This window comes from Amblyomma mixtum, chromosome 8 (genome assembly GCF_055824585.1).
Source record: "Amblyomma mixtum isolate Tamu chromosome 8, ASM5582458v1, whole genome shotgun sequence".
In the NCBI taxonomy this organism is placed as follows: domain Eukaryota; kingdom Metazoa; phylum Arthropoda; class Arachnida; order Ixodida; family Ixodidae; genus Amblyomma; species Amblyomma mixtum.
Window position 1 is genome coordinate 143,920,122 of NC_143019.1, and position 23,565 is coordinate 143,943,686.

At 48.9% G+C, this 23,565-nt stretch overlaps 1 protein-coding gene across 1 annotated transcript; it reads left to right on the forward strand.

The window, feature by feature from the left end:
• The first annotated feature begins 17,666 nt into the window (after positions 1-17,666).
• LOC149334689 (uncharacterized) lies at positions 17,667-22,439 on the forward strand. Its single transcript, XM_089555295.1, has 3 exons — positions 17,667-18,150; positions 19,214-19,405; positions 21,992-22,439. The coding sequence occupies exons 1-3, from the start codon at positions 17,880-17,882 to the stop codon at positions 22,426-22,428; spliced, it is 900 nt and encodes a 299-aa protein (XP_089411421.1). The 5' UTR covers positions 17,667-17,879; the 3' UTR covers positions 22,429-22,439.
• Positions 22,440-23,565: the final 1,126 nt, after the last annotated feature.

The following is a 23,565-nucleotide window of genomic DNA, read 5'->3' on the forward strand; positions in this document are numbered from 1 at the left end:
ATTGAACATGAGGATGTGGTAACTATCCTTTGCCTTCCTCAAAGCCGCAGTCACTTTGTTGCGCTGCGCTTTGAAAACTGGAAAATCGCCAGGATCCCGACTTTATAAAAACCGTTGAAATAATTTATTTTTTTTTGGAGATCACATGAAGGATGGTCGACGTTATCCAGGGCTTACGAGCTTTTTTTTTTTTGGGGGGGGGGGGAGGGTTGGCTGAATTATAGGGAATCTTATTATGATATATGGAAATGAATATCTCCAAAAAGGAGTCAAACGCCTCCTCTAGGTCTGTTTGTTGGAATACTCGATTCCGGTTTGTATTCATGATGGCAGTCCTAAACGAGTCAAGTGTTTCGGCGGTGATCAGTTGAGTCATCATTAAGGCAGTTTATTGCGATATGTACTTAGCCCAGAGGTTTTATACATTATGTGACATCAGCCTTCCGGGAATAAACAGAAACTGATCAATGAGAGACGACAGCTTGTTCTTGAATGTTGTCCACAGTTCGTCTACATCACAGGAAATGGAACTATGAAAACCATAAAAAATGAATCAAGTTCTCTAATCATGGCGTCATAGTTACCTTTTTCATGCATATAAACTTTTCTGTGACATTGCTTCAGCACTTCTGCTCGTTTGCATACGACTGTTGCCGTTACCATTTCATGATCGCTAATTCCAGGTGTGGCTACTACGTTTTCTACTAGGTCACTTCGATTAGAAAACAGCAAATCTAAGGTATTGCCACCATTCGATCCAACACGCGTAGGAAAGTCCACAAATTGACGTAGCCCGTAAACACTTACAATTTCATACAGTACTTACTGTCTTTGTAATGTTTTGCACGCTTTTTCAATAGTGTCTAAACTGCAAAAAATACGAAAAATCTTGTGCTCCCCACAAAAAATTCAGGTTGCAAAGGGAAGGGAGAAAGATTTTCACATGCAAATACACACACACACGCACACATACATATGTGTGTGTGCGCGCGTGTGCGTGCATGCGCGTCTTTCTTCGTAAGGTTTTCGCTGTGAATCGCTGGCCTTTGCGACCGAATAGCTGACGGGGGCTTCAAATGGTCGCGCTAATTCGCCTTTTCCCGCAGTTTGAGCGACTCAAGCCTCTGAGGAAGGAATAAAAAGCCGCGGCTTTGGATCCCGGGAATGAGGCGAGAGACTTAGGTTCCCCACGTGGTGCGCATAATGAGGATGTTTGCCGCATTAGCCCGTCAACTCGGTTTGGTGCGTGGCTCCAACCAGCATCGGTAACAGTATCGCAGAGACACATGGAGGTCCCCTCCATTTCCAAGCACACGGATGCGAAATCCGTCCACGAAGTTTTGCAACAATTCGAGGACTGCCAGATGGCTCTGGCCACTCAACCAGGGCCGGATTAAGAAAAATGGGGGCCTAAGGCGCATGTAGGCCCCGTCTCCCTCTACTTACCCTCCTGCTACACTAATGGAATATATGCACTGTTTCATTGTAATTCCACCTAATTAAAAAGAACGAAGTGCGATCAATGGGATTCATGCAACAGTATAACGCATTAGCATTAGTTCTACAGCGCAGAAAACGCAACACGACTCTTGGATCGCCCGACACGCGTCCGTCCGTGGCCGAGCACCCAACGTGGGCCGACCGACCACTGGCGGGGCTGCAATGAAGCGCGCGCCGCCTCCTCTCCGCTTTCTGTGACGTCGTACACAAGCCGACCGGCGGGTTTTCGTTCACAGCACTGTCTTAAAGGGAATATGCAAAAAATTAATTGACATTATGTAGAACAGACGAGAGATGGGTATTCCATCACTCGTCACACCCCAGCGCAGGAATTTTTGAGCTAGCATCAATACCGACGAAGTTATCGACGATTTGAAACTAAGCTCCTCCTCTCCCCCCTCAACTCGTACGCGCGTGGCACCAGAAAAATAAAACAGCTCTGGGACTGGGCCCCGCCCATGAATACATCATTCGTGGACGTTTGGTTTGCGACTTCCGGTTGTCGCACCCAGCACACCAGCAGCGGCGGGGGCAGCGTCTCGCCGGTCTCTCTCCGCCTTCCTGGATCGCGGCGCGCGTCGGATTTCTTTGCTTCTCATCTTTTGTAGTGAGAGGTAAATTCAAACCATATGGCCGAAGACAATGCTCGCGCTTTCCCGAGGGGGTCGCGCGGCGGCACGAGCAGACGATTTTCACGGCTACCGGAAGTGTGCCCGTGACGTCAAGGCTTCCGTGGCTCTAGCGAATGACAGCGTGTGGTGGCCTCCCGACGTCACGGGACTAGTGACGTCTATTTTCACCGTTTTAGTTTCAAAATCGGTCACTACGAACACACCAATCGGCGCGCGAATTTAAAAAAACACGGTTTTTAAAAATTCATATAAATTGCCGCCTCAGTTCCGAAGACTCGTACTTGGTGTGAATGCTCCCTAGCATCATTTCTAAGCATTGAAAACATTTACAAGCGACTTTTGATTCGTTGCATAGTCCCGCTAATGATAACGGCTTTAAAGAAAAGCAGGCTGAGCTAGGGACCAGATCCAACTTCGGTTCCGTCGCCGAACCGTTCCTTTACGGAGTGACGTAAAAATGACGACAGTGAGCTAAGTTGGGAAAAAGAAGGGAAAGCCAATCGGCCAATCGGCGAGCGCCCGACCTCGCGAGAGCCCGGCCCACGACTGCCTGGATTTTTGGGGGGCCGTACACTAAAATATAGGTTTGTTTTAAAAATAAATCAAATATAACAACTAAATAGTAATACATATTATTTAATAAGGAGTCGCAATGCGTGCAAGAGAGTGCAGTAAACAACTATATTGACGTTTCTTTTAGTGCATGTTTCTCCTTGATGTCGGCAGACGGTGTCGCGCGCGCGCGACTCCGACTGTGTGCTATTGGCAACGGTAGAGTGAGCGGCGGTCCCCCGCGAAGAGGACCTACTCGCCGCGGTTTCTGTGCCGGCAGGCGGAACGGTTCCTTTCGGCGCCGTGGCTACGCCCCGTGACGTAGACGAAAAACGCGGAGCAGCCTCCGGAAGTTCTTCGTCACGCCGGACATGACGACGGTCGGCCAATGAGAAGGGGTGAAAGGAACTGGTTCCTGAACTGAACCGCCGTGGGATCTGGCCCCTAGCTTCCACAGTTGAGCTGGGTACTCCGGCAGCGACTAGGAAATAGAAACACTCGTTAATTAGTGCCCCGAGAGGGTAATATTAAAAGTTAATAAAATTATTTTGATTTCACGATGAACTTTTGCTACTACCCTCGTGGGACATGTTTGAATCATCATCATCAGCCTGACTACACCTACTGCAGGGCAAAGGCCTCTCCCATGTCTCTCCAATTAACCCTGTCCTTTGCTAGTTGCCGCCACTGTATCCCCGCAAACTTCTTAATCTCATCCGCCCACCTAACTTTCTGCCGTCCCCTGCTACGTTTGCTTTCTCTTGGAATCCACTCCGTTACCCTTAAGGACCAGCGGTTATCTTGCCTTCGCATTCCATGCCCTGCCCAAGCCCACTTCTTCCTCTTGATTTCGACTAGGATGTCATTAACCCGCGTTTGTTCCCTCACCCACTCCGCCCTCTTCCGATCTCTTAACGTTACACCTATCATTTTCCTTTCCATAGCTCGCTGCGTTGTTCTTAACTTAAGCTGAACCCTCTTTGTTAGCCTCCACGTTTCTGCCCCATAGGTGAGTACCGGTAGGATACAGCTGTTATATACTTTTCTCTTCATGAATATTGGTAAGCTATCATTCATGACCTCAGAGAACCTGCCATACGCGCTCCACCCCATTCTTATTCTTCTAGTTATTTCCCTCTCATGATCCGGATCTGCGGTCACTACCTGCCCTAAGTAGACATATTATCTTACTACTTCTAGCACCTCGCTACCAATTGCGAACTGCTGTTCCCTTGCAAGGCTATTGAACATTACTTTGGTTTTCTGCATGTTAATTCTTAGCCCCACCGTTCTACTCTGCCTGTCTAGCTGATTGATCATGCTTTGCAGTTCTTGTCCTGAGTGGCTTAGCAAGGCAATGTCATCAGCGAATCGCAAATTACTCAGGTATTCTTCATTAACTCTTATCCCCAACTCTTCCCATTCCAGTCCCCGGAATACCTCCTGTAAGCAGGCAGTGAAGAGCATTGGCGAGATCGTGTCTCCCTGCCTGACACCTTTCCGTATTGGAATTTTATTGCTGACTTTATGGAGAACTATAGTACTGGGCAATCGTTATAAATATCTTCCAATATTTTCACATAGCACTCTTCCACACAATGATTCCGCAATGCCTGCATGACAGCTGAGGTTTCCACTGAGTCGAATGCTTTCTCGTAATCAATGAAGGCTATATATAGGGGTTGGTTATATTCTGCGCATTTCTCTATCACCTGATTGATAGTGTGAATGTGGTCTATTGTCGAGTATCCTTTACGAAAGCCTGCCTGATCATCTGGTTGACTAAAGTCCAAGGTTCTCCTGATTCTATTAGCGATTACCTTAGTAAATACCTTGTAGGCAACGGACAATAAGCTGATTGGTCTGTAATTCTTCAAGTCCTTGACGTCTCATTTCTTATGAATTAAGATAATGTTAGCGTTCTTCCAAGCTTCTGGTACTCTCGAGGTCACAAGGCATTGCGTGTACAGGGTGGCTAGTTTTTGTAGCACAATCTCTCCTCCGTCCTTCAGCAAATCTGCGGTTACCTGATTCCCACCAGCTGCTTTCCCTCTTTGCATTGCTCCTAAGGCTTTCTTTACTTCCTCCTTCGTTACTGGCGGGATGTCCCATTGCTGTGCTCGACTGCTTCCCTCAGTAACTTGATGATTACATTCGCTACTGTATAGATTTGTTTAGAACTCTTCGGCTAATTCAACTATCTTATCCATATTGCTGATGACATTGCCCTGTTTGTCTTTTAGCGCATACATCTGACCTATGCCCAGTTTTCTCCTCACTGATTTTAGGCTACCTCCATTCCTTAGAGCATGCTCGATTTTCTCCATGTTAAACTTTCTTATGTCGGCTACCTTGCGCTTACTTATTAACTTAGATAGCTCTGCTAGTTCTATCCTGTCTGTGGAGTTAGACGTCATCATGCTTTGACGTTTCTTAATCAGATGTTTAGTCTCCTGAGATAGCTTGTTGGTATCCTGTCGAACCATCCTACCACCTACTTCTGCGGCGCACTCTGTAACGATAGCTGTAAGATTATCATTCATTGTTTCAACACTACGGTCGTCTTCTTCAGTTAAAGCGGAAAATCTGTTTTGCAGCGACATTCTGAATTCCTCTACCTTCCCTCTTAATGCTAACTCGTTAATAGCCTTTCCATTCACCAGTTTCCTCCGTTCCCTCTTCAAATCTAAGCTAATACGAGACCTTACCATTCTGTGGTCGCTGCAACGGACCTTACCGAGGACATCCACATCCTCTACGATGCCAGGGTGTGCACACAGTATGAAGTCTATTTCATTTTTAGTCTCACCATTGGGGCTCTTCCACGTCCACTTCCTGTTTGCTCGTTTCCGGAAGAAGGTATTCATAATCCGTAAATTATTTCTATCTGCGAACTCTACTAATAACTCTCCCCTACTGTTCCTAGAACCTATGCCATAGTCACCTACCGCCTTGTCTCCAGCCTGCTGTTTACCTACCTTTGCATTAAAGTCGCCCATCAGTACAGTGTACTGTGATTTTACTTTGGTCATTGCCGATTGCACATCCACATAGAAGCTTTCAACTATCTTGTCATCATGGCTTGATATAGGCGCGTAGGCCTGCACCACCTTCAGCTTGTACCTCTTATTAAGCCTAATTACGATAGCTGCCACTCTCTCGTTAATACTGTGAAACTCCTCGATGTAGCCAGCTATATCCTGATTTATGAGAAATCCCACACCTAGTTCTTGCCTGTCTGCTAATCCACGATAGCACAGTACATGCCCGCCCTTTAGTACTGTATACGCCTCATCTGTCCTCCTAACCTCACTAAGCCCTATGACATCCCATTTAATACCGGCTAATTCCTCCAACAGCGGTGCTAAGCTAGCCTCACTTGATAAGGTTCTTGCTTTAAACGTTGCGAGGTTCAGTTTCCAATGGCGGCCTGTCCGGAGCCAGAGATTCTTAGCACCCTCCACTGCGTCACAGGTCTGACCGCCGCCTTGGTCAGTTGCTCCGCAGCCGCTGGGGACTGAGGGCCGAGGGTTAATTGGTTTGTTCATAGAAGGTTGTGGCCAAGTACTACACCAGGGTGGCCAAATCCTGTTCTGATGAGGAAGTGCGTTGTCGGCTCTGGTCACCGAAATCAGGCCGCACTCCAAGCCAGGTTATGATATTCCATCGACACGCGGAGTTTTTTTTTATCCGGTGGAGAATTGCGTGGCACCGGGATTCGAACCCCGGTCCTCTTGCACGCGAGGCGGATGCTCTACCTCTACGCCATCGCTGCTCTCTCATGTTTGAATACCAGAATTTAAGTCCTTGCTCAGTGGATAGCGCGCTCGGCTGCTCAGCCGAGTACCCGGCTTCAGACCCAGCCACACTGATGGAGATGAAATGCAAAAATTCAGGGAGCACTTTGGCTCTCTAAATGTGCTGCAAGGCGAAAGCGTTTCCTGGCGCACTGTTTGTTTTTACATTTTTCATATTTTATTTTTTCATTTCATTTTTATTTATGTTTCTTTTCTTATTTTTTTATTTTTGCTTCTTATTTTGTTTGTGTTCCTGTCCTTATTTTTATTGCGTTTTTATTTTTTATTTTCCATATTTTATTTTTTATATTATATTTTATCTTTGTTTCTTTTCTTATTTTATTGCTTTTTATTTTTCCATTCGTACCTTTATTTTTTATTCGTATTATTTTATTTATGAAACCAGCGCATTCACTAGACGTGCCTTCATTCTTGGTCGAACTTTGAGCCTTCCTGGCGGAAGCAATAAAGGATACGAAAGCATTCCTGGCGGAAGTAATAAAGAAAAAAAAAGCATTCCTGGCGGAATGGTAGCGTCTCCGCTTCAAATGCCAAAGGCCCTGGTTCGATTCCCACCCTCTGCGCAGGTTCTTTTTAAGCAGTGACGGCGAAACGCGGACAAATCTGCCGACACGGCTGTTAACGACAGTACGAGGCATTAAAGGCTTCTGCCTTAAAAAGGCGCGCGTGTGCAGTGCGATGCCAGAGCAGGTTAAAGATCAGCATGCGGTCAAAGTTATTCCTGAGCCCACCACTACGGCATCTCTTTCTCTGGGAACGCGGCAGCGTATCGTGTCTGCCAGACTTGTGGCACTTCGGCTCCGTCATATTTTGACAGGAGCCACGACTCAAGTCGTCGGACCCAGTGAAGTTCGCGGTGCTGTATTTTGTTTGGCGCATCGGGTCGCTTTATGGGAATGCCCATTAAGTCCTTTTTCTTGGGCCCTCCGCACAACCGCACAGAAAGGGGTCAGTCAACCTGGCGGGAGAAGAGGGGGCGCCGAATGGTGGGGGATTACGGGAGACGTCAAACTCCCCTCATGGACGGTGTCGTTAGGTGGTATCCTGTGTGCACGTGTGTACAGCGAGGCTGACCCGCGTCACAGTGCGTGGCTTTTGTGCTATGTCGGCAGCGGCGTGCTTTGACGCATTGTCACGCTAGCTGCAGGCATGACGAGCGACGATGAGAAACAGATGGATTAAAGTGGCTTTCCTGGAACTTGGGTCAACCGGACGTTGGGAAAGTTGGAAAGTGAATGTTCGCGAAGCTCGCAGCAGTGATAGTAGAAAGTGTACATATGTGTACGGTGTCGCGAGGGGCTACCTTCTTTCCCCAATCATACATTGGTTGTATTTTCCTTTCCCCAATAAGTTATTGGGTGGATGTTTGTTCAGTACCTGATTGGTTATTTTCCCACCGAGGGCGGGGACATAGGATTTAAAACCCGCTGCTTCAGCAGGACCGGGGGCTGGTTTCGTCACCTAGAACTGCGAGCCAGACAAGTGTAAATATGTTTTCTCCTTGCTTGTTTCCTCCTTTGTGCTTTTAATTGTTATAAAAAGTTAATCTCTCCTAAAGTGTCCTCTTGCAATGTGATTGAGCAATTCGAATCTTCAAGACGTCAAGAATCCTACAACAATCATCGTTAACTAAATTTCCCTCTACGAGATCAAGAGGGAATCCAACTGACCCCATCAATTTTGCTCCCTTTGGATTGGGCAAGTTCATCGGCATCCGTGGACACCAATTTCATTCAGGTTGGCCTAGTTTTCCAAATTTTAAAGCGGGTTTTTCTTCCCGCCTCCGGCGCCGACGCTAAGCATAACGGCGTGCGCCGGCGATCGGCTACGAGGGAGCTGCTGCTTTCTACAAGATGACGGAAACGCACGTTCAACGCGGGTATAACCCGGACGCCTTATCTTGGTCGACCGTTCCCGTCATTGTGGAACCCAAATCGGCACCCGCGGACCCGATCCGCAATGAATCTCTTCTCGATCTGCTTGAGCGCCGCTCCAGACGAGTGGCCAAGATAGCGGCTGACGCCCCGGAAACCGCCGAAAATGCTACCCGCCAAGCTCCCGCCTTGCAAGCGGCGAAGGACTCCGGCCATAAGGGCCGCAACCCAGTGACCAAGTGGAGGCCCAAGCTTTTACCAAAGTTTCAACAGGACGACTGTGTCATCGTGATCAAGCCCCAGAAATCGTTGGCCATCCGGGACGCCTTTCAACACGGTGAGCTCGGTGCCGCGCTCGGCGCTTTCTTCGGGGCGCCTAAGGAGGGCGAGTTGAGCCTCCTTTTAAGCAAGGAACAAAATTTGATCCTCGTCAGCACCCGGAACGCCCACGTCGCAGACCGTCGGCTAGGCGACTTTTCTATCAAATCAGCGAAAGGAGATGTGCCTCTCGCCGGCCATCTCAAAGAACATGAAGAGGACATCTGCTATGGGGTCATTACGGTGGCCAACCATGAGACGTCTGAATCTCTTCAACCTTGCGTCCAGTGGAGGAACGGCATTCTGCTTGATATCCGCAAGTTCGGCAACTCAAACAAAGCCCGGCTCACCTTCGCCGGCACGGTGAAGCCTATGTATGTCCACTATAACTCCGAGATCGTCTCCGTGCAGCCATATTTGTGCACTATTCCGGCCTGCAGCTTGTGTGGAATTGTCGGCTATTGGGCGGACTCTTGCCCCAACCCAACCATAAGTGTGGCCCGTGTGGACAACAGGCACCCATACAAGAGGGAGTGCGGGCCCCTCACGAGTGTACGCCCAAATGTGCTGTTTGTGGTGGTGGCCATGCCACGAACTGGCCGGACTGCACAGAAAAATACCGTCATACCAAATCAGCCGTCCCTAAGGGCGGGAAATTCAGAGTGACGGGCAGGCAACCACGTCAACCCGGCAGCGTTGGCAGTGATGCTTCAAAACGACAGACGCCTACTAGCGGGAAGGACTTCAAGAGTTGTCAAGTGCCACCACCGCCTCCACACGGCGGCCAGGAGAAGCAAGCCCGCTCTCACTACAAGAATGGTGCGGCCGGTTCCTGGGCGAACGTCGTCAAAAATGGCAAGTAGGTGAGCGGGTCAGGCAGGGTTGCCTCCTCCTGCCACCCCCTCTCGCCTCCCTCTCGCTCGGCGGCCGATGCTGAGCTCCACAATCTTGTAGCTTCTCTCCGGGCACAAAACGAGATGCTACTTGCCAAAATTGAAGCCTTATAGGCTAAAACAACTCCCCCTCCCCCTAGTACCCCAGACACGGACGCTATGGAGAGCGAGACGGCGCCGGCTCTGGAACCTTCCCTTGCCTAACTCGAAGCTCGTCTTGATGCCAAATTTGATACCGTGTTCGAAACAGCGATGGAACGCCTCATCGCTCGAGTCATGGAGGCTATCCCCTCTATGATCGCTCAACACGTCGCCACTAACACCCGCCTTTCTCGCAGAGCCGGTCCCCTTAAGGACGTATCTGGTCGGCCCTCGAGAGTGTCCCGCCGAGTGAATGACCTCGACGATGACGAAGACAGCTGCCTCCTTCTAGGTGCTGCGCTTCAGCCCCTGGTAGCTGGCTCGGGGGCAGCCTCACTTCTACCTCTCACCTCTAAATCTGAGCATGGCGGGACACCCCCGATGTAGGCGCTCCCCCCTTTCCAAATCGGCTTCCCCCATTACGATTACTCAATGGAACTGTCGAGGGCTCTGGTCCCGTTCCAAGCGGGCCGTCCTCCGACTTTTCCTTTCAACTTTTGAGCCAGCCGTGGTTTCCCTCCAAGAGCCAGGGAAAGGCGCCGCTCTAACAAATTATACGATGTTCCAGCAGGACCCCTCGTCTTGTCTATGCGTCCATACAAATTATACAGCCAAACAGGTCGACTTAGAAGTGCAACTTGACTACTCCTATGTAACGGTGACCCTCCTCCCACTCCGCAAGCAGGACCCACCGTTACACATACTCAGTGTATACTGCAATTCGAAAGTGCCGAATATATCATTCGCGGACCTGTTTAGCCGGGCGCTGAGAGTTCCGGCTCAGGACCCCTCATGATTGTGGGCGATTTCAACGCTCCCGCTCGGATGTGGGGTTACAGTCGTGAAGAGAAGCGGAGACGCAAGCTGGCGGAGCTTGCGTCAACGCTGGGCTTCACTCTTCACACTGACCCAGTCCACCCAACTCGTTTAGGCAACTCCGTGACTATGGATGCATGTCCGGACTTGACCTTCACCCGCAACATTCAGTATACAGACGGGGTCAACACCGAGGAAACCCTCGGCAGCGACCACTGCCTCCTGAACACTGCGATTAGGACCCATCCTTTCGCGCGACCAACAACACAAGCTCGACTCCCAGATTGGACCAAGTTCAGGCAAAATTATAACTCTGCGACAGCCATACATGAGCAAGGCTGCCAGTCTTGGTCACAACTATTGGGCTCTGGCCTTCGCTCCTCCGAAACTCAAATTCAGCTCTCAGAGGCGGTCTCGGATGTGGACAACCACCTGCTCCACCTCTGGGAGGTCCGGGATTGCCTTGTCCGGCGGTGGCGCCGGCAAAAGCACAACCAGAAACTTAAAGCTCGCACATCGCCGAGCTCACTCAACGAGCAGCTGAGTATGCGGCCCAACTCGCCGACTCCATCTGGGTGGCCCGATGCATACGGTCGCGCGGCAAATGCAAGCCGGTACACGTGATGACTCTTTCGCGCACTAACTGATCCAACCCAAACACGCACGGAAACTCAAAAACACCTCCAAAGAGCATATACAGCTTTCAGGGCAACACAACTCAGTTGGCGCACAAGCTCCGGTGTCAGTACTTGTGCACCACCCAGGACCCCCGCGGGCCGGCGTACTCTTACGTAGGCTCTGAGAACGTTGACCTGAATCAACCGTTCCAGGTCCATGACCTGAGGGCGGCCCTGGCAAAAATGAAACGTGGCACCGCTCCGGGCGGGAGAAAATTACAGTCAAATTGTTAGCCAACCTCCCCGACCCGGCTTACCTGTCTTTATTGAATTACATTAACTCAATCTGGCTTGGGGAAGTGCCACTGCCCATCGACTGGAAGACCGCCCTGGTCACCTTCATCCCTAAAGCTGGCAAGGCCATCAACACGGACAGCTTCCTTCCTATCTCTCTGACTTCCTATGTGGGCTAACTCATGGAGACGGTGGTACGCGACAGGTTGTCCGAGTTCATGGAATCCAAACACCTTTTCGCATACACCATGTTCGTGTTTCGCCCACACATATCTGCACAGGATGTCCTGCTACAGCTCAATAAGGCTGTTCTCGACCCCGTCGAATGCCCTCACAATGACAAGGTCGTACTCGCCTTGGATTTGAAGGGAGCCTTCGACAACGTTACTTACGAGATCATTCTCACCCACCTCTCTCAAACTAACTGCGGCAGAAACGCCTTTTAATACATTCGGCAATTTTTGACCGACAGACAATCTTGCATTCGAATCAAGGATAAGGAACATGGCCCTTTTCATTTAGGAACAAGGGGTACACCACAGGGCGCGGTGCTCTCTCCCCTGTCATTCAATCTGGCTATGATGTGCCTACCAGCCCAGCTGGGTGCTGTCGCCGGTGTGCAGCATGCGCTGTACGCCGATGACATCACCCTGTGAGCCACACGCTGGTTCCCTCAGAGACATTGAGGCCAACCTGCCGGAGGCGGCGACCATAGTGGACCGTTATGCTCGCTGCTGCGGCCTCCAATGCTCCACCCAAAAGTCTGAATTTGTGCACATACGCTCCTCACCAAAGTGCACAGCCAAAATTTCATTGTCTCTTGAGACAGGTCCAATCCCTTAAAATATCGATGTCCGGGTACTAGGGCTCTTTATCCATCAAGACAGACGGTCAGAAATAACATTGGGTAAACTCAGTCCGGTGGGGGACCAGGTGGGCCGCTTGGTCCGCCGGGTTTTCTAACAAGCGCGGGTGGTTACGATGTAAGGACACCTTGCGGCTGGCGCATGCATTTGTAACCAGTCGAATTCTATATTCGACTATATACCTCCACCTGCGGAAGCAAGACGAGCATTCACTCCAAGTCATCCTCCGCAAAATTATTAAGCGGGCTCTGGACCTCCCCGTGAACACCTCCAACAACGCCTCCTGGGGCTGGGCATGGTGAACAGATTTCGGGAGCTCCAGGAAGCCCACTTGACCAACCAATAGACATCTCTCGAAGACATCGTCGGGTCGCTGCCTCCTTTCCCGACTGCACATCCAACACACCACTCTCATGGAAGAGCGCGTACGTATTCCATCCCAGTGGAGATGCGCCCTCCACGTGCGCCCTCTTCCCACGAACATGAACCGTGAGGACCATAATGGCCGGCGCCTGGCGCGGGCGGAAGTCCTGGCCCGCCACTATGGATCGAAACCCGGCGTATTCTACGTTGATGCCTCCGGCCCCCACCATGGGGGATGGTACACGGCCGTAGTCGTCCACCAATCCAAAACAGTGAACGGCCTTACTTTCCGAGCCCGTGACATAACACACGCGGAGGAGGTCGCCATTGCGTTGGCTGCATCTGATCCGACTTCAAAAACAATTATTTCCGACTCGCGAGGGGCCTGTCGGAACGTCGAGCAGGGCTGGGTACCGTACCTAGCCTACCGCATTCTCCAAAACAGCGTCTACACCGGGTACCTGCTCACCGGCGTATCGTTTGGGCTCCTGCTCACATGTGCCTTGAGGGAAATGAGGCAGCTGACGCCGCCGCCCGCGCGCTCTCTCACCGGAAATTCCCCTCCGACCCCGACGATCAGGAACTCGAATTCACTCCAGTTTACACCTTCAAAGACATCGTTTTACTCTATCAATCTGGCCATGGTCTTTATCCCCGCCCGTGTAAAGGCCTCTTAAAGGCGGAGGAGCGGCTTCTCCTTCGCCTGTATACTAACACTTTGCTGTGCCCGGCAGCTCTCAAACACTTCGACCCTTCTTTCTCGGGCAGCTGTCCGCATTGTGCGGAGAAGTCTTCGGACATCAACCACATGGTGTGGGTCTGCCCTTCCAAACCTGCTATCCCCCCTCACCCCAACCCAACCCGGGAGGACTGGGAGGCGACCCTGCTCGGCTGCTCTGACCTGCAGGCCGAACGGGCCTTGTTCGCGGGAGCCCGGGCGGAGGCCAACGCCACTGGGGTCCCGTACTAGGGACCGCTACCTAGTACTTGTAAGGGCTGGCCCCCTCTGGGCCAGCTCGTACGTAACCTTTTTAAGTGTATCTGTATATAAATGTTTTCCACCACCACCATCTCTTTCTCTCCTTTCATTCACACCTTCCTCCCTCCCCTCAAGACACGGTTGAGGTGTCCACCGAGAAGTGAGGCAGCTTCTGCGCTTTTTATTTCTTCAAAAATTTAAATTTTTCGCCTGGCTCTACGGAACCAATGTCAAGAAAAAAGAACGCACAAAATAAATTACCCCGGCCGCGGCTGTCGCATTTCGCTGGAGGCGGAGTGTAGAGACCCGTGCGTTGTGCGATATCAACGCACTTTAAAGGGTGCCTGAAATGCGTGTTGGAGGTTTGCTATAAAATAATTCCATTATGAGAGTACAGGTCACCGAGCGTTCATGCCGCGTACAAGACCTCAAAAGCGAACCGATAATTTTAAATGCAATTTAAGAACTCCCGCTTCCGCGCCTCGCAGAGACCAGCGGTGCCGAGCTTTCACCCGAATTTGCGCGCATTGCTTCAAGTAGCGCTCTTTATGAAAGAAGCGGAATTCCATCATTGGTTGGGATTTCCGCCTGGACTCCGAGGAGAGCGGACGTGCGTTCGTGGACTCCGTCGACAACGGCCGCTCAAACCTAACCTTGGCCTACGGTTATCAAAGCTTCGGCTGGAATCACCTACGCAAGGAAGACAACGTCCGAAGGGACTGAAATCTCGGAGGTAGGCCCAATTTCTCTCTCTTCTGAGACCTTTTGAGCTCTGAAATCGAACAGACGACGTCGGAACGCTAGGCCTAACGTTAGGGCTCGCAGAACAGACACCCCCAACGGTGCGGGTCCGGTCCGACCATGAGCAATATGATGGAAGTCGTGGAGGGAGAACATATAGACGCCGCAGAGATGAATCAGGGAGAATGGTTCACAAGGAAAAAGAAAGGCCGCATCGTGCCCCTCGAAGAGGAAAAAAGACGTGCGATCGGAAATGAGGACAAACCGCGAGTACCTAAACCCGCCATAGGAAGGAAGTTAGCGGCTCAGTCGGTAGAGAAGCAGACCGCAAGAATACCGACTGACGCCGACAAAACAAAAATTCACGGAGCACTTTGGCTCCCTAAAGTGCTGCGAGTCGAAAGCGTTTCTTGGCGCACTGTTTGTTTTTGTTTACTTTTTATTTTTCATATTTTGTTTTTTATATTTTGCTTCTTTGCTTATTTTTATTCTTTTTATTTTTATTTTCATGTCCTACTTTTATTTTGTTTTTTTGATGATTTTTTTTATTTTTTATTTTTCCTTTCCTCGACTTTATTCCTTTTATTTTATTTATGAAACTCATGCATTCACTAGGTGCGCCTTTATTCATGCTCGAACCTTGAGCCTTCGTGGCGGTGTTCACAACGAAACGCCCGGTGGGCAGACTCGGCAATACAACCTGGTACTCGGATCCTGAAGACAAATCAGAAGCAAAATACCTGTTTCCGCGGCCGGGCATGGCCGCTGTAGCCGCTCCAACGGAGCTCGTTATCGTACTACGTCCGTCACGCTCGGTGGCCGGAATCAGAGTTGACCAAGTAACAAAGAGTCCTTTATCATGCATCCATGTTTTGACCGACAGTGTTCCGGTGTAAACTTTGAAGAAGAAAGTTTTCAAAGATGGGTAAACTGGCATTATTTTAACCCTTTTGAGCACATCTGCTCCTGGGCCTCCGCAGTTTGTCATTCGGTAAATGGGTACAGGGAGCATTGATTCAATTAAATCTTTATACAGATTTTTTCTAGTGACATTGGAGAGGTACTGCATTGAAAATCACACTTGTAACATCCTGTACGCAAGCACAACTTCACGCAGATAACCTCTCACGGTACCACGCATGTTTTCAATAGAGCATACTACAACTCCTGGTAGCAATCGACATAAACGAACTTGCATAACTGTGCGAAGAAAAATATCGTTCTGGTCGCGAAGAAACATGAAGCGGGACACGATTTGTCGTACAAATAAATGAACAAGACCGAGACCTCCTCTCTTCACGGGCAAGAATAAGTTTGTTCGACTAGTTCTTTCCCATGTCGACGCCCAAATAAATACAGCAAAAACCCGATGTATCCTTTGAATATTGATCCGCGAGGCGCTCAACACATTCATGACATACCATATCTTGGAGATGAGGAACAGGTTACACACAGTGGTGCGCGAGAACATTGATAGTGGTCGCACCTGCCACCCACTGGCCTTTTCCTTTGCCATTGCCACCTGTTCATTCCAGTATGGTTCGGGGTTGCTATAAGAGTTCAGCGGTACTCCAAGATACGTCGACGGAGTTGTGGCCCACCGAAGTCGGGAGTAATAGTCTGGCGTTTCCTCCCAGTCACCATGCCAGAATCCATAACTCTTCTCCCAATTTATTTGCGCCCCGGTGCATTTGCAAAACTTCTCAACAACAGCCGTGGCTTCACAGATACTCTGTTTACTTGATCAGAACACGGCGATGTCGTCAGCATAAGCTAAGATTGTTTTCTATGTAAAAAACCTGAAACAATAGATCACGTGTTTTTAGATTGTTGGGATGCGTTATTCTTCTGGGATGTGCTTCAAAGAACCTTAAAGAAAGATTTACCGCCACACCCGCATGGCGTCAGGCTCTTACCAGTAGGAAAACAGGACATCCCTTATGACACTATTATGCTCCTTGGCCTCCATAGTTTATGGAAAACAAGGACACAATTCAACAATGCAGAAGTAGTTGTGAGATCTCCACGCGAGCATTTCATTGAAGGTGTCATACGTCTGAGGGAAGTGTATCAGGCACTGCCTGATCAGACAACTTGGTTAACTGTATTGGATGACTTGGTTGAACTGAAAAAATTTTAACCTGCCGTGTCAGTGCAAGTGTTGCTGACATGTTTTACCTCTTTGTACCCTTTGTGAAAATGCAATAAAGAAAAAAAGCCATCGTGGCGGAGTGGTAGCGTCTCCGCTTCAAATGCCAAAGGCCCTGGTTCGATTCCCACCCTCTGCGCAGTTTCTTTTAAGCAGTGACGCCGAAAGGCGGACAAATCTGCCGACGCGTCTGCTAACGACAGTATGAGGCATTAAAGGGACACTGAGGAGAGCTCTATTAATATTTTTTAATAGCAAAATCCGATAGTTCGGCATTTCATGGCTTTGTTGCCACTTGGCCGGCAGCGAAAGATGCATTTATTTCTAAGAAATTTGGATTCGAAGTTGAAAAAGTTTTTCCTGCCGCTCTGATTCATACTTGGGATTCTCCTATGACGACACAGGACTAAGTGACCTGAAACATGTCGTGAACATGGCGTAACGCAGACTCCGTGATTTCTGGCGGCCAGCAGTGCGGCCGCCAGAAATCTACCGCCGGCCGCACGTTGAAGGCATCTATCGGCTATTGCGGCCGTCGCTTCGTTTACGTTTGCACCGGCGTTTTGCCAGCGTTACAATAGATCCCGTTCTCGAAGTCGTCAACGAAGTTCTCGCAAATAGACACCTTTAGCATACCGTGTACCTTGTTACCGTTAGCGGAATACCGGGAGCCCGCATACCGCTGTGAGCAGGCGCTGATTGGTCTCGGCGCTGCAGGAGCGCGTGTAGCTGTCGGGTACGTGGCGCCATCTGGCGACGTCAAGGAGATTTGGGCATGCATTTGCTGCGCCTCAGTGATTCTTGGCTTCTCGTGTCTTACCCCCATATTCAAGAACGTTTCTTATCTTAACACGCAAAGCGACCTTTGGTAAGGAGAACTAAAGTATAAGCAAAAGAAAAGGGCGACGTGGATTTCAGAAATGCCCCGCACGCCCCCTTAAAGCGACCTTTCAGAAGGAGCACTTTTCTGGCTAAGAAAATAGCATGGGAGCGAGGTTATGATTTTTTACTCTCAGCGATTCAAAGATTACACATCTATTATGCACTTTATATGAGAATAGCGGCTAACAAAATGCAGAAAAAGCGATTTAAAAACAGTTTCGCAGCCAGCAGTATACTTTTAGCTATTTTAGCTGCTGCCATAAAGCGAGTTTTTCTTTTGGTCTGGCCACCATCGCAAGCCGTCAATATAACGTCGCTTGCTGCGTCTACCGTCCTTCTCGTTTGTTTGTTTGTTGCAGTTTGCACGTGCTTTTTTTCGTTCTGCTTTTTCTTTTTTCAAGTCGATCGCTCTAATTATAATTAAACACAATTTTGTGCACCGAAATGGAAAGGAAGAAAGTTAATTTTACCGAGGCAGAGCGCGCAATCCTTATCGACCTTGTCAAGAAACAGCAGGCAATAATAGAAAATAAAAAAACTGATGCTGTCAGCGCGGGCAGGAAGAGGGCAGCGTGGCTCACGATCGAGCACGAATTCAACAGCCGTCACGGTGTTTCGAAGCGCAACGGGAAGCAGCTGAAGAAATGCTGGGATAACCTCAAAGAGAAGTGGAGGAAAGAGCATGCCGCTGACACGCGTGAGGTTTTTGCCACAGGTATGTTTGCACGCTCTCATTTTGTTTTAAAACGTATGAAGCGGCAAATGAAGGACGCGAGCGGCTACAAGAGCGAGCGACGAGTACTGCTATGAGCATAGCGCTGCTTATCTGGCCTTCAGCCACAGGCGCTCAAGATCCTGCTCGCATCTGCCGTCAGATGTGTCCCTCGTGGTTGCCGCTTCATCTAGTCTGATCGCTGTGTTCTCCACGGATGTGCCGATTAGTGATTTGCTGATTACCGTATCACGCACACGAGAGATCGCCACCAGATGAAAGGCCGTTGCGCGTGTGTCCCGTTTTTTTCTTTGCAGACTGCGATCTCTTGTGATTGAGATCAGAGTGCAGTACCTGGGTCGGCAGATATGAAAAGACAGGATGCAAAATTTGTTAGCGCAGTGTGAAGACCTGAACAAGTTTGTTGCATGTTGATTAAGCAGTACCCGATCGGTCGTCTTGCCGCCGCCAAGCACGTCCGAAGGAAAACGGGATGATTTAATAGCGACAGGGCTGGAAAGACGCAGTGGCCACGCACGGCGGGTATGAACGGAAGCGGTACATGTAGAGCAGGAGTGGTGACGATGTTTGCTTATATTTTATGACGGGCGTGTGGCTGAGGTACAACTAATGCAAATATCGGAAAAGGAATTCATTACCGCATTAGCACGTTGTTATGTTTTTATGTGTTCCTATACCAGGTTCAGAAAAATTTACGGTGAACATCTCTGATTGCATTTTTGTCCTGCATATTTTGACACCCATTGGTACTTGCCAATACAGGGGGTCCTGGTTTAGTCTCTCACTGTGGGACCACCTTCTGTACAAACTGCTTCCGACTGTGCATTCAGGAACCTGATAAATCTACATTGATGGAACAAATGTAAACAGCATTTAGGCCACTGAACATTTTTCAGTGTAGCTACTGCTTCAACGATGAAACATGTAGCTGTGCATGAAACATTGAAATCACATCACTGGTCTGTGGTGAATGTATTTGTGTCAAAATGTTTGTGGCAGATGTTGCCATGAGGTTGCTAATCTTGTAAAACATGCACTGTGCCAGGTGGTGCGAGCCCACAACGCAGCGACATGACCGACGAGCTGCAACGTGTTGGTGCTGTGGCATCTCACATGAATGTGAGAGTGGTCAACTGTTATGACAGTGACCGCGCACGGCATAGCACCAACCCTTGCAGCAGCAGCAGTTTCACTCCTGGCGTCGTGGCCCTCTTACAAGCGACCCAAGAGGCGAATGGTAAGCTTTTCGTGTGCTCCTTGCTCAGCTGCGTGGTCCCCCTTTTCACTTCATTCCGAAATGTGCGCCCTTCAAACATTATGAGCTTGAGCTTCTGCCACAATGTCAAAGCACACCATATACATTTACAAAACATTGTGGCCAATGCATCTTCACATCGACCTGTTGCTAAAATCCTGCCACACTAGATGTGTGCCTCCTAGCCATGCAGCATAAGCCCTATCAGTTATGCCATGCTAGGTATTTCACAAGTAGCATGCATACAAATACTTTGTGCCTTATGCTCAAGTGTACACGCAGCGAGTTGTGTACGCTCTTGACAAGTGCTTCACAGCTGTTTGGGTCAAAAACTGCAGCTGGTCTTGCATTTTCTTTGCAATTTGTTTTGTTTTGTGTCGTCTATGGCTCGGTGTTGCCTTCACGAATAAGTATGCCTTCCGGATCGCGATGGCCGACAGCCCCTCTTGTGTGAACTGCGCCTGTGATGAGACAATCACCCATATCTTGTGCGAGTGCCCTGCCTTTGTAGCCGAAAGACATAAGCTGCGATGTGCTCTGGACCGCCTGGACCCTCGCCCTTTCACAGAGGCCAAGATCCTCGGTCCGTGGCCACAACAGTCAACTGCCATCAAGGCTTACAAGGCACTCTTTCGCTTTTTGAGAGCGACTGCCTTAATTGACAGACTGTGATTATTTCCCGTTACTTCTCTCTTTCCTCTTTAATTCCCCCCATTCCCTTCCCCTGTGCAGGGTAGCCAACCGGAATCCTTCTGGTTAACATCCCTGCCTTTCCCTCTCTCTCTCTCTCTCTCTTGTTTTGTTTTATAGCTCAAGAGCGTAGACTGTCGAATGAGTTGGTTTTGCATTGGAGAGCACTTACACAAATGGAATAGAGAGAGAGATACTGGGAACAGGAACAGAACTGCTTATTTATTGTATTGCCATTGCACTAGTTTGAAGGTTTGTTCAAGTTCATCGTTCATCTAAAGTTCAGTTTGCCATGCGCCTTTATTTTGTTGCTATTTTTGGTTTTCACTCTTGCGTACTTATGTTTTCATTTGCTCCAATCCTCTTTATTACTCATATTACTTGCATTCCCGTCTTCCCTCATTCTGCAGTCCTGCAGCCAACTGTATACATAGCTTGCACCGACGTCACATCCGGTGGCCGTCGGCTGCTAGTCGGCCATGCTGCCGAACCACCGCCAGACCGCCTCTAGCTTACCGCTGCCTATGTTAGCTCGCATCGTGTTGGTTCTCGTCCATCCGTAGATTCAGTATGGTTTTGTGTGCCACCCTTGGCTGCTCCAACCGTAGCGACAGGTCCAGGTGAAACAAGAAGCCGATTAACACACACTTCATCTGCATCCGTCAGATAATCGCAGGCATGCAGGTGCGAGCGCTCAATGACTCAGTACGAATCTGCGCGAGCTGTGCCTGGCTGGCATTAAGCGCGACAATTTGGACCCCAATGACTCAAATTTACTTGTGTGCGCAGCGCACTTTGTGACAGGTAAGAGGCTTGTGTCGTCAACTAAATGTTTGCGAAAACGTGGGAAGCAATGGTTACACCCTGAAATGAATGTTGCTGTTTTGATTGATTCCACCCGATTTGTCTGACAACACAAACCCAGACTGGGTCCCGCGTCGCTGCATCGTAGCTACAGCACTAGGCAAGCCGGTTCGGATCGCCACGACCGCAGCGAGCAATGACGGCAGAGAAAGCGGTGTGCCGAGGCTGAGCTTTTCATCTCGTAGGCGCATCGCAGACAGGCTTCTCACCTATCTACTGTAGAACTCGTTGTGTGCCTCCATTGATTAGAAGGCACTGAATGGTTCACTCATCTGTGGAGTAGCCATCGCGCCCGAAAGATGAGAAAATAATCCAAAGCGTCCGAGGTGTGGTCAGGCGTCGCTGGCCAGACGGGCGGAGACGGCCGAATGGTTCGGCAGCATGGCCGCAATCTCTTGATGGAGGCGGAGGTGACGTCACGTGCAAGCTATGTATATAGCTTTAGCAGCTGACATGAGCGACTTCTCCTTTCGGTCTGGCCACTAATGCAAGCTGTCAATATACATTACTCGCTGCCTCTACTGTCCATGTCGTTTATTTACCACTCTGTGCATATGCTTTTCTTTTTTCGTCAAGCCACTCTGGTTACAATGCACTACAATCTTGAAGAAAAATACAAAGCAATAGTTAAAAAAAAAGCTCCTGTGTGCATTTTCACGTGATCTCCACTCCGAAACTAACCCACTGAACAGTCTGTGCTCTTGAGCTACAAAACAAAACAAATTTAAGAAAATACATGACCACCTGCAGTTATTGAGCTAAACAGCTGTGTTTGGTATGTTTGGTTTTCACACTTCCATATCTATTCTTTCATTTGCTTGTACACTGTGAAACCAGGACAGATTACTTGCGTTCCTTTCTTCCCTTGTTCTAAAATTCTGTAAATCGCACACTTGTTTTTACGAGTTACTATTTGTGGCATCCTACTGTTTGTTGGTGTTGGTGCTGCTTCTTTGCAGCAAAACTTAGCGAGAAAAGTGCGTTGTGATATGAAAATAGCTAACATCTTTGCAGAGGCTGACTGGCAAGACCATCGCGTGAGCCTCAGCGATGAGGCAATTACGCAAAATGAGGCACAGGTGGAATGTGGAGCCGAGGAGACCACAGGTGGGCCTGCAACACAATCTGTGGTCTCATCTCAAGATGCTGCACCCGCAGTGGCCTCACCCCCCGTGGTACCATCCCCAGAGGTCCCATCCAAAGTGGTCCCACCCCCAGAGGTGCCACAAGCGCGAAAGAGGATCAGCACTGCCTTTGGAGAGGCAGAGCTCCAGGCTCGGTTGCTGGGGCTGTCCAATGAAAATCAGAGAAAAAAAAAGGAGCATGTGCTCCGTATGAAGTTGTTGAGGGGGCAGCTGAAGGAGCACAAATTAAATATCGAAATAAAGCAAGCAAAGCTCCAGCTCCTGCGGATGAAAAGCGCTCTCTTGGAGGGAGGGGAAAAAGAATAAAGCTTTCAAAAGTTTCTGTCAAAAACATCATTTCGGTCTGTTCTGTTTCATGCTATGTCTGGTGCAGTTTCAGTAATTGTTGGTAGCTTTAGCATGCACATGGTCTCACTTGTGAGCGTCTGCATAGCCAGACGTCACCTGGAAATATACACAAGAGGCTTTTTACTGCTCAATTCATTTTGAATCTATTGGTAGTTAGACAAAAAACTTTATTTATATGCACAGTACAATGCTGCATACAATGATGATGCAGGCTTGAAGACCGATTGGCTTAATGTCCATTTATTTCAAGGTTTTTACTAAGCTAAACGCTTCAGTCAACCAATAGAACACGCAGGTTTTTGTTAAGTTTGCTTGACAGTGATCCATATTCATGCCATCAAGCAGGTGACAGACGAATGCACAGAATACAACTAACCCTATATATAGCCTTCATAGAGTGAGTCTGCATTTGACTCAGTCAAAACTTCTGCAGTCATGCAGGCGTTATGGAACTAAAGTATCGAAAAGTCATTCTGGAAATACTGGGAAGTATCTGCAGTGGCTGATTAACGACTTTACTGGTAACGAAGGGTGTTAGGCAGGCAGACACAATCTCTTCAGCACTATTTACAACTTGTTTACAGGATGTTTTCAGATATGTGGCTGGGAAAAGCTGGGGGTAAATTTTAACATTCATGAAAAAATAGCAAATTTCAGATATAGGCGGCTTTTACTGAAAGCTATTCAGGTTTCTTGTAATGTATACATCAAGTCTACCCCAAAGCATTCTACCCTCCCCCAGCTCATCTGCACTCATTCTTCGTGCAAACTGCTCGAGACTGGAACAGCCTGCTAATCGACTCCGTGCACCACTCCGATCCACTGCACTTCAAGGCTGCCATCCAATCTCTCATTAATGGAACTCAGCCCATCCCTCATGTAATACCACATTCCTGGGGCATTTGAGGTATTGATAATAAATAAATAAAGGAAGCATTCTGGGTTATTTTTATTATTTACGTAAACAAAGGCATAGATAGGCTTGGATTCGGAACAATTAGTGACAAAACAGTATATGAAGAACACTCCGATTTGCTGATGTCATTCCCTGGATTAGTAACTCGGGATGGATTGAAGCGTATGGTTACCGACCTC

What these genes read in the sequence shown, in the direction of transcription:
- LOC149334689 (XM_089555295.1), top strand. Translation starts at nt 17,880, where the DNA reads ATGGAAAGGAAGAAAGTTAATTTTACCGAGGCAGAGCGCGCAATCCTT. An exon ending in GCGTGAGGTTTTTGCCACAG is followed by an intron (nt 18,151 to 19,213) that starts GTATGTTTGCAC and finishes GCACTGTGCCAG; the next exon opens with GTGGTGCGAGCCCACAACGC. An exon ending in AGCGACCCAAGAGGCGAATG is followed by an intron (nt 19,406 to 21,991) that starts GTAAGCTTTTCG and finishes ACATCTTTGCAG; the next exon opens with AGGCTGACTGGCAAGACCAT.